We start from the raw sequence: 11,689 nt of genomic DNA on the forward strand, positions 1-11,689 counted from the left end.
CTGAGCTCGGTCGAATGGAACGAGCCACTACCGGTGCAGTTATGTTCACGTTGGCAACAGTTTGTAGCAGAAGTTCATTTATTGGACACGTGTCGCATATCTCGCTACATATCCTCACCACTTCAAGCAGCGGAGCTGCATGGATTTGCCGATGCATCTTCTCATGCATACGCCGCTGTTATTTACAGTCGCGTGAAACTCAATAAGGACTATGTTGTCAGACTGATCGCCGCAAAAACCCGTGTTGCGCCCATCAAACCTGTATCCATTCCGCGGCTCGAATTGAATGCAGCCCATCTTCTTTCAAAATTGATGTCTCTGGTTAAGCAAGCACTAACTATTCCTATTTCCAGTACCTCATGTTGGTCTGACTCAGAAGTTGTGCTGCATTGGCTCTCATCGCCCCCTCGGACTTGGAACACTTATGTTTGCAATCGGACTGCTGAGATTCTAGATGCTTGTCCACGTAGTTGCTGGAATCACATTCGCACTGGGGATAATCCCGCGGACTGTGCATCACGCGGACTTTTACCGAGGGATCTTGTAGACCATCAACTGTGGTGGAATGGACCACCGTGGCTTTCACAATCACGGCTCACTTGGTCACCTGCTACGGCAAAGTTTGCACTGTCGACTGAGGAGGCTGCGCACATGGAAGTTAAGGTCAAGCCTCAAGTTAATCTACACATTTCCGATGAAGGAAATGATCTTCAATGTATGATTAACAAGGCTTCCTCCTGGTCACATCTCTTGCGGACAATAAGCTACTGCTTTCGTTTTGTACACCGTCTTCGCTGCAAGGAACGCCTGTCATCGTTTTTATCATCATGGGAGCTTCAATATGCACGCTCTAGGATAATCAAACACGTTCAGATGGAGTTCTTCCAAGTGGAGTACAAGCAGCTAAGCACTTTACGACCACTTTCTCAAAAATCCAAACTGATTCGCTACACTCCATTTATTGACGACCAAGGAACAATGCGCGTAGGAGGACGCATTGACAATTCAATGGCAACTTACGAGGCAAAACATCCCATACTTCTACCAAAGGAATCACCAGTCGCTGTTTTATTAGCTAGACACCAGCACGTCACTTCGCTACACGCTGGAGTTGAATTTATGTTCCACACTTTGAGACAGAAGTATTGGATTCTCGGTGCCCGCAACATAGTCCGGAAAATCGTATTCAACTGCAAGATTTGTTTCCTCCAGCGTAAAGGTACGAGCACACAACTCATGGCTGATCTTCCCGCTTTTCGGGTTCAGCCCACCCGCTGTTTTCTGCATTCTGGATTGGATTACGCTGGACCAGTTATTATCAAGACATCGGTAGGTCGGACACCGAAGTTTGGCAAAGCTTGGTTTGCTATCTTTGTTTGTCTGTCCACCAAAGCAATTCATATCGAACTCGTCAGTGATTTGACGACTTCCGCATTTATCGCAGCTTTCAAACGATTCTGGTCTCGACGTGGCCCTATATCCGACTTATACTCAGACAATGGCACAACATTCCACGGAGCCAGACGGGAATTAACGGAAATGCAACGGATGGCTGTATCTCAAAGTCAAGATGAGGACATTGCAAGTTTTCTGACGAGTCAGGAAATCAACTGGCACTTCATTCCGCAGTCTGCCCCGCATTTTGGAGGTATTTGGGAGACTGGCGTACGATCAATTAAACTTCACCTTCGCCGAGTAATTGGGAGCAGTGCATTAACTTTCGAAGAATATTCCACCGTTTTAACCCAGATTGAGGGTCTACTAAACTCTCGCCCACTGTGCGCTCCCAGCGATCACAGCCTGGATCCCCTTACCCCCGCTCATTTTCTTACAGGTCAACCTCATATGTCGGTGCCAGAGCCATCGTTCTTGGACGTGAACATTAACAGACTGCAGCGTTGGAGACAGCTGCAAGCCAAGGTTCAAGGGTTCTGGAAACGTTGGAATCTTGAATACCTTTCTTCCTTGCAGTCGCGCACCAAATGGCAGCAGGAGACCAACAACATAACAGTGGATACGCTTGTGGTACTGAAGGAGCCGAATCAACCTCCTAGCAAGTGGCTGCTTGGCCGCATCACCGAAGTTCATCCTGGTCAGACGAGAGAGTTCGAGTGGTCACCGTAAAAACTGCCCGAGGAGTGTACAAGAGACCTATCACCAAAATTGCTGTGCTTCCCTTTAACTGAACATTCGTTCAGGGGGCCGGTATGTTGAGGAATTAATCGCTTAGTTTTAAGTCAATATTCATTCATATAAGAGTTGCCCTAATCATATGCTCGCGATTGTTTGCCCGCTGTTCTTATTGCTTATGTCCAAAAACTTAACTGTAACATTCTCACGCGTATAGCCAAAACGCGCAGCTGCACACGAAGACATCGATGTGCACCGTCTTGGTATTGGAGTGTCGCATCGCGTGATCTTCTAATTCCCTTTTGGGCTCGACTTTATTGGTGGAGTTGAGTCAGTACCAAACTATACTTGAGATTACCCGCACGCGTATTCATCATCGCACCGCTATTGTCACCCCCGCTTTGTATATAACCCGCTGTGCAAAAACGTTTAACCCCCCATATTTTCTTTTTGAACAAAAAAAAAAACATAAAAAATAAAACCCCCCCCCCCCCCCCCCCCCTTTTTTTTTTTTTTTCTTTTTTTTTTTTCCGCTAATTTTATTTGAAATATATTGAGTGATATTGCTGGTCGTCATGAAGACTCTCTACATCGATAATTAAGCGGGGACCACTGAGGCTGGGGAGTTTGTACAGTCGTGCACGTCTGTGCAAACATTAGAACACAAGTTGGACCGATTGGCTGCAACTTTCAACCGCTTTATGGAGCTCTCTGAGGACTTAGTTCAATACAATGGGAAGACGGATTTGTGGATCCGAATTTGGATATCGCCGAATATGAGGGAAAGTTTTATAGTGCCCATGCCGTTCTCACTGGAGCCATAAGTGAGCGGAGCAGTCACGATAATGGACACGACTCGTCAAATCTACTGATATCTAGTACTGTGGAACGCCTATTTGAGGGACAAACACAACTTTTGGAGAAGATTCGGGAGTCAGCGCGACCCGCTGAGCTGCAGTTCGAAAAAATACGCCTTCCTACATTTTCTGGAAGATACGAAGATTGGTGTCAGTTTAGTGACCTGTTCTTAGGCTCAGTCGACAAGAAGAGTAGTCTTTCCAACTGTCAAAAGTTCCATTATTTAAAGTCGTATCTAGATGGTGAAGCTTTGTCCCTGATTAAACATATTCCCATTACTGACGATAATTACCAGGACGCATGGGAGAGGCTAAAAAATCGTTATAATAAAAAATCACTGATTGCGCGGTCGTTCATTCAAAACTTTCTTTCGCTGCCAACTGCAAAAAGTTCAAACATAATCGAGTTGCGTAACATAGTCGACACCGCGGACGAGAGTATACGTGGTCTACACGCGCTGAAATGCGACAGCCGCGATGTATGGCTTATCCATATCTTGCTCTCAAAATTAGACCCTGAATGCAAGGAAGCTTGGGCTACGTCCAGTGAATCGTGCAAGGAAAATGTGACCATAAATGACCTGTTCGCCTTTCTCTTCGCCCGGTTTGATACGCTGGAGTCCTGTCAAGAGTTAACAGTAGTTCATGATTCTCCCAAACGTCGTGCAGTTTTCATCATGTGGACGTGCCAACTACATCTGCTCGTGGTTGCGTATATTGTCACGGGCCACACAGTCTGTATGTGTGCACTCAATTTAAAGCTATGAACGTCGTGGATCGTCGCACATTTGCAATGGAGGGTAAGTTGTGCTTCAACTGCCTAAGTCGATCTCATCAAGTAAAGGGATTGTAATTCCACAAATACGTGCCGTCTGTGCAAGTCGAGGCACCACACTCTTGTCCATCCAGAAGAGATTCGCACCACCCCGAGTGTTGCTGTCAATACATCCGCTGACCCAAACTTGCGCTCGCCCATGCATGTTGCTGAGGTTGATCCTGCCGTGGTCAGCCATCATACATTGGAGAGAGGAGTATTGGCCACTAGTCAAGCTATATTGCCAACAATTTTAGCCACTATAGTCGACTCCTGGGGCAATGAGACAACCTGCAGGATCTTGATGGATACTGGTTCGACGATAACGATGGTCTCCGAGTCGTTTATTCAACGGATAGGGCTGTCGCGCACGCATGCTCGTATACCAGTTGTTGGCCTAGGTGCAAGCCCGGCTGGCGTTACTCGAGGTCGCGCCACGTTCACGCTGCTCTCGCGCACAAGCACAACATCCGTAGTGGTAACAGGTCTGATTATGAGTACTTTAACATCCTCGATTCCAGCACAGAGGATTGAGTCGAACACCCCGATGTGGGGAAAGATTTTTGAGCTACCCTTAGCAGACCCTACATTTGGGACACCAGGTGAAATCGACCTGATTTTAGGAGCTGATCAACTTTGGAACATATACACTGGAGAACGCCAAGAGTTTGGTTTCGCATATCCTATTGCACTTCATACTAAATTTGGTTGGGTCATTACAGGCAGTTACCATCTCGGTATTGATGATTACACCCACGCACTTGCTCATCATGCTCACGAGGGTCTGGATACTTTAGTCCGATCGTTCATGGACATGGACCAAGTTCAACCAAGTAGCGCTACCATTGACGCTAGTGATCCCGCTGAACAACACTTCGTTCAAACGCATTCCAGAGACGATGGAGTGTACGTCGTCCAATATCCATTCAAGGATTCCGCTCGCCGATGGGATCCACATTGCCGCAAGCCATACGCCGCTTTTCTTCTCTCGAACGGAAATTTCGAAAGTTTCCGGCACTCAAACAACAATATGTCGACTTTATGGAGGATTACTTACAACGAGGACACATGGGAGTTGATTCCTCCTACTACCTTAGCCGAGGATCTCGCCAGTCACAATTATTTAGCACACCACGCAGTATTTAAACCAGACAGCACCACTACGAGATGCCGAGTTGTGTTTGATGGCTCTGGGGAGGACTGCAAGGGATATTCACTCAATTCACGACTACACATTGGACCACCTATTCAAAGGGATTTACTTGGAGTCTGTTTACGGTTCCGACAGCATCGTTATGTGTTCTGTACAGACATTGAGAAAATGTTTAGAGGCATCCTAGTTTCAGAAGAACACACGCAGTACCAACGTATTGTCTGGCGAAAGGAGGAGACTGCTACACTTGATCATTACCGACTTCTGACCGTGACTTATGGTTTAGCGTCTTCACCGTTTCTGGCTGTTAGAGTTCTCAAGCAAATCGCTCAAGATCATGCCGAGTTGTATCCGAATGCTGCTGCGGTGTTGGTAAGGGACGCGTACGTGGATGATATTCCTACGGGATGCGATAATATCAACGAACTCATTGCACTCAAGGATGAATTGATTTTGTTATTGAGTCGAGCTCAATTTAAACTTCGAAAGTGGAGTTCAAACTGTTGGCCACTACTACAATCGCTGCCAAAGGACATTTGTGAGTACCCCTTGAAGCTCTAGAAGAAGAAAGCCCAGCTCAACATGTGAAGGTTCTTGGAATACGTTGGGACCCGGCTGCTGACAATCTTTCCTTCAAGCTGACCATTCCCGACGCCACAACTGCTCTGACAAAACGGATTCTGCTGTCGGAGCTTGCCAAGATCTACGATCCCTTGGGTTTGCTTGCCCCCAGTACTGTATTTCTAAAGGTTCTCTTTCAAGATAGTTGGCTGAGCTCGGTCGAATGGAACGAGCCACTACCGGTGCAGTTATGTTCACGTTGGCAACAGTTTGTAGCAGAAGTTCATTTATTGGAAACGTGTCGCATATCTCGCTACATATCCTCACCACTTCAAGCAGCGGAGCTGCATGGATTTGCCGATGCGTCTTCTCATGCATACGCCACTGTTATTTACAGTCGCGTGAAACTCAATAAGGACTATGTTGTCAGAATGATCGCCGCAAAAACCCGTGTTGCGCCCATCAAACCTGTATCCATTCCGCGGCTCGAATTGAATGCAGCCCATCTTCTTTCAAAATTGATGTCTCTGGTTAAGCAAGCACTAACTATTCCTATTTCCAGTACCTCATGTTGGTCTGACTCAGAAGTTGTGCTGCATTGGCTCTCATCGCCCCCTCGGACTTGGAACACTTATGTTTGCAATCGGACTGCTGAGATTCTAGATGCTTGTCCACGTAGTTGCTGGAATCACATTCGCACTGGGATAATCCCGCGGACTGTGCATCACGCGGACTTTTACCGAGGGATCTTGTAGACATCAACTGTGGTGGAATGGACCACCGTGGCTTTCACAATCACGGCTCACTTGGCCACCTGCTAAGGCAAAGTTTGCACTGTCGACTGAGGAGGCTGCGCACATGGAAGTTAAGGTCAAGCCTCAAGTTAATCTACACATTTCCGATGAAGGAAATGATCTTCAATGTATGATTAACAAGGCTTCCTCCTGGTCACATCTCTTGCGGACAATAAGCTACTGCTTTCGTTTTGTACACCGTCTTCGCTGCAAGGAACGCCTGTCATCGTTTTTATCATCATGGGAGCTTCAATATGCACGCTCTAGGATAATCAAACACGTTCAGATGGAGTTCTTCCAAGTGGAGTACAAGCAGCTAAGCACTGGACGACCACTTTCTCAAAAATCCAAACTGATTCGCTACACTCCATTTATTGACGACCAAGGAACAATGCGCGTAGGAGGACGCATTGACAATTCAATGGCAACTTACGAGGCAAAACATCCCATACTTCTACCAAAGGAATCACCAGTCGCTGTTTTATTAGCTAGACACCAGCACGTCACATCGCTACACGCTGGAGTTGAATTTATGTTCCACACTTTGAGACAGAAGTATTGGATTCTCGGTGCCCGCAACATAGTCCGGAAAATCGTATTCAACTGCAAGATTTGTTTCCTCCAGCGTAAAGGTACGAGCACACAACTCATGGCTGATCTTCCCGCTTTTCGGGTTCAGCCCACCCGCTGTTTTCTGCATTCTGGATTGGATTACGCTGGACCAGTTATTATCAAACATCGGTAGGTCGGACACCGAAGTTTGGCAAAGCTTGGTTTGCTATCTTTGTTTGTCTGTCCACCAAAGCAATTCATATCGAACTCGTCAGTGATTTGACGACTTCCGCATTTATCGCAGCTTTCAAACGATTCTGGTCTCGACGTGGCCCTATATCCGACTTATACTCAGACAATGGCACAACATTCCACGGAGCCAGACGGGAATTAACGGAAATGCAACGGATGGCTGTATCTCAAAGTCAAGATGAGGACATTGCAAGTTTTCTGACGAGTCAGGAAATCAACTGGCACTTCATTCCGCAGTCTGCCCCGCATTTTGGAGGTATTTTGGGAGACTGGCGTACGATCAATTAAACTTCACCTTCGCCGAGTAATTGGGAGCAGTGCATTAACTTTCGAAGAATATTCCACCGTTTTAACCCAGATTGAGGGTCTACTAAACTCTCGCCCACTGTGCGCTCCCAGCGATCACAGCCTGGATCCCTTACCCCCGCTCATTTTCTTACAGGTCAACCTCATATGTCGGTGCCAGAGCCATCGTTCTTGGACGTGAACATTAACAGACTGCAGCGTTGGAGACAGCTGCAAGCCAAGGTTCAAGGGTTCTGGAAACGTTGGAATCTTGAATACCTTTCTTCCTTGCAGTCGCGCACCAAATGGCAGCAGGAGACCAACAACATAACAGTGGATACGCTTGTGGTACTGAAGGAGCCGAATCAACCTCCTAGCAAGTGGCTGCTTGGCCGCATCACCGAAGTTCATCCTGGTCAAGACGAGAGAGTTAGAGTGGTCACCGTAAAAACTGCCCGAGGAGTGTACAAGAGACCTATCACCAAAATTGCTGTGCTTCCCTTTAACTGAACATTCGTTCAGGGGGGCCGGTATGTTGAGGAATTAATCGCTTAGTTTTAAGTCAATATTCATTCATATAAGAGTTGCCCTAATCATATGCTCGCGATTGTTTGCCCGCTGTTCTTATTGCTTATGTCAAAAAAAAACTTAACTGTAACATTCTCACGTGTATAGCCAAAACGCGCAGCTGCACACGAAGACATCGATGTGCACCGTCTTGGTATTGGAGTGTCGCATCGCGTGATCTTCTAATTCCCTTTTGGGCTCGACTTTATTGGTGGAGTTGAGTCAGTACCAAACTATACTTGAGAGTACCCGCACGCGTATTCATCATCGCACCGCTATTGTCACCCCCGCTTTGTATATAACCCGCTGTGCAAATAACATTTAAACCACTAATATTACATATGAATCAAATAAAAATACATAAAGATTAATACAGTCCACTCATTCGCAACCATAAGCAATTTTTGGTCCTTCGAGCCGGATCTCCGGCTAATTTTATTTGAAATATATTGAGTGATATTGCTGGTCGTCATGAAGACTCTCGTACATCGCATAATTCAGCAGCGTGGTGCGTGCAAATCCCAACTAACTCGTGCATCTACGGAGGCTCAGGAGTTTGTACAGTCGTGCACGTCTGTGCAAACATTAGAACACAAGTTGGACCGATTGGCTGCAACTTTCAACCGCTTTATGGAGCTCTCTGAGGACTTAGTTCAATACAATGAGGAAGACGGATTTGTGGATCCGAATTTGGATATCGCCGAATATGAGGGAAAGTTTTATAGTGCCCATGCCGTTCTCACTGGAGCCATAAGTGAGCGGAGCAGTCACGATAATGGACACGACTCGTCAAATCTACTGATATCTAGTACTGTGGAACGCCTATTTGAGGGACAAACACAACTTTTGGAGAAGATTCGGGAGTCAGCGCGACCCGCTGAGCTGCAGTTCGAAAAAATACGCCTTCCTACATTTTCTGGAAGATACGAAGATTGGTGTCAGTTTAGTGACCTGTTCTTAGGCTCAGTCGACAAGAAGAGTAGTCTTTCCAACTGTCAAAAGTTCCATTATTTAAAGTCGTATCTAGATGGTGAAGCTTTGTCCCTGATTAAACATATTCCCATTACTGACGATAATTACCAGGACGCATGGGAGAGGCTAAAAAATCGTTATAATAAAAAATCACTGATTGCGCGGTCGTTCATTCAAAACTTTCTTTCGCTGCCAACTGCAAAAAGTTCAAACATAATCGAGTTGCGTAACATAGTCGACACCGCGGACGAGAGTATACGTGGTCTACACGCGCTGAAATGCGACAGCCGCGATGTATGGCTTATCCATATCTTGCTCTCAAAATTAGACCCTGAATGCAAGGAAGCTTGGGCTACGTCCAGTGAATCGTGCAAGGAAAATGTGACCATAAATGACCTGTTCGCCTTTCTCTTCGCCCGGTTTGATGCGCTGGAGTCCTGTCAAGAGTTAACAGTAGTTCATGATTCTCCCAAACGTCGTGCAGTTTCTCATCATGTGGACGTGCCAACTACATCTGCTCGTGGTTGCGTATATTGTCACGGGCCACACAGTCTGTATGTGTGCACTCAATTTAAAGCTATGAACGTCGTGGATCGTCGCACATTTGCAATGGAGGGTAAGTTGTGCTTCAACTGCCTAAGTCGATCTCATCAAGTAAAGGATTGTAATTCCACAAATACGTGCCGTCTGTGCAAGTCGAGGCACCACACTCTTGTCCATCCAGAAGAGATTCGCACCACCCCGAGTGTTGCTGTCAATACATCCGCTGACCCAAACTTGCGCTCGCCCATGCATGTTGCTGAGGTTGATCCTGCCGTGGTCAGCCATCATACATTGGAGAGAGGAGTATTGGCCACTAGTCAAGCTATATTGCCAACAATTTTAGCCACTATAGTCGACTCCTGGGGCAATGAGACAACCTGCAGGATCTTGATGGATACTGGTTCGACGATAACGATGGTCTCCGAGTCGTTTATTCAACGGATAGGGCTGTCGCGCACGCATGCTCGTATACCAGTTGTTGGCCTAGGTGCAAGCCCGGCTGGCGTTACTCGAGGTCGCGCCACGTTCACGCTGCTCTCGCGCACAAGCACAACATCCGTAGTGGTAACAGGTCTGATTATGAGTACTTTAACATCCTCGATTCCAGCACAGAGGATTGAGTCGAACACCCCGATGTGGGGAAAGATTTTTGAGCTACCCTTAGCAGACCCTACATTTGGGACACCAGGTGAAATCGACCTGATTTTAGGAGCTGATCAACTTTGGAACATATACACTGGAGAACGCCAAGAGTTTGGTTTTCGCATATCCTATTGCACTTCATACTAAATTTGGTTGGGTCATTACAGGCAGTTACCATCTCGGTATTGATGATTACACCCACGCACTTGCTCATCATGCTCACGAGGGTCTGGATACTTTAGTCCGATCGTTCATGGACATGGACCAAGTTCAACCAAGTAGCGCTACCATTGACGCTAGTGATCCCGCTGAACAACACTTCGTTCAAACGCATTCCCGCAGAGACGATGGAGTGTACGTCGTCCAATATCCATTCAAGGATTCCGCTCCGCCGATGGGATCCACATTGCCGCAAGCCATACGCCGCTTTTCTTCTCTCGAACGGAAATTTCGAAAGTTTCCGGCACTCAAACAACAATATGTCGACTTTATGGAGGATTACTTACAACGAGGACACATGGAGTTGATTCCTCCTACTACCTTAGCCGAGGATCTCGCCAGTCACAATTATTTAGCACACCACGCAGTATTTAAACCAGACAGCACCACTACGAGATGCCGAGTTGTGTTTGATGGCTCTGGGGAGGACTGCAAGGGATATTCACTCAATTCACGACTACACATTGGACCACCTATTCAAAGGGATTTACTTGGAGTCTGTTTACGGTTCCGACAGCATCGTTATGTGTTCTGTACAGACATTGAGAAAATGTTTAGAGGCATCCTAGTTTCAGAAGAACACACGCAGTACCAACGTATTGTCTGGCGAAAGGAGGAGACTGCTACACTTGATCATTACCGACTTCTGACCGTGACTTATGGTTTAGCGTCTTCACCGTTTCTGGCTGTTAGAGTTCTCAAGCAAATCGCTCAAGATCATGCCGAGTTGTATCCGAATGCTGCTGCGGTGTTGGTAAGGGACGCGTACGTGGATGATATTCCTACGGGATGCGATAATATCAACGAACTCATTGCACTCAAGGATGAATTGATTTTGTTATTGAGTCGAGCTCAATTTAAACTTCGAAAGTGGAGTTCAAACTGTTGGCCACTACTACAATCGCTGCCAAAGGACATTTGTGAGTACCCCTTGAAGCTCTAGAAGAAGAAAGCCCAGCTCAACATGTGAAGGTTCTTGGAATACGTTGGGACCCGGCTGCTGACAATCTTTCCTTCAAGCTGACCATTCCCGACGCCACAACTGCTCTGACAAAACGGATTCTGCTGTCGGAGCTTGCCAAGATCTACGATCCCTTGGGTTTGCTTGCCCCCAGTACTGTATTTCTAAAGGTTCTCTTTCAAGATAGTTGGCTGAGCTCGGTCGAATGGAACGAGCCACTACCGGTGCAGTTATGTTCACGTTGGCAACAGTTTGTAGCAGAAGTTCATTTATTGGAAACGTGTCGCATATCTCGCTACATATCCTCACCACTTCAAGCAGCGGAGCTGCATGGATTTGCCGATGCGTCTTCTCATGCATACGCCACTGTTATTTACAGTCGCGTGA

At 46.7% G+C, this 11,689-nt stretch overlaps 1 protein-coding gene across 1 annotated transcript; it reads left to right on the plus strand.

The window, feature by feature from the left end:
• The first annotated feature begins 1,128 nt into the window (after positions 1-1,128).
• On the plus strand, positions 1,129-2,124 carry LOC121404709. The gene is made up of 2 exons (XM_041594773.1): positions 1,129-1,329; positions 1,445-2,124. Exon 2 carries the CDS (start codon positions 1,540-1,542, stop codon positions 2,122-2,124), a length of 585 nt encoding a protein of 194 aa, XP_041450707.1. The 5' UTR covers positions 1,129-1,329; positions 1,445-1,539.
• The last annotated feature ends 9,565 nt before the right edge of the window (positions 2,125-11,689 follow it).

Source organism: Drosophila obscura, unplaced genomic scaffold (assembly GCF_018151105.1).
Source record: "Drosophila obscura isolate BZ-5 IFL unplaced genomic scaffold, ASM1815110v1 contig_36, whole genome shotgun sequence".
Classification (NCBI taxonomy): domain Eukaryota; kingdom Metazoa; phylum Arthropoda; class Insecta; order Diptera; family Drosophilidae; genus Drosophila; species Drosophila obscura.

Coding starts and splice junctions, on each gene's coding strand:
- LOC121404709 (XM_041594773.1), top strand. CDS start 1,540: ATGCAACGGATGGCTGTATCTCAAAGTCAAGATGAGGACATTGCAAGT.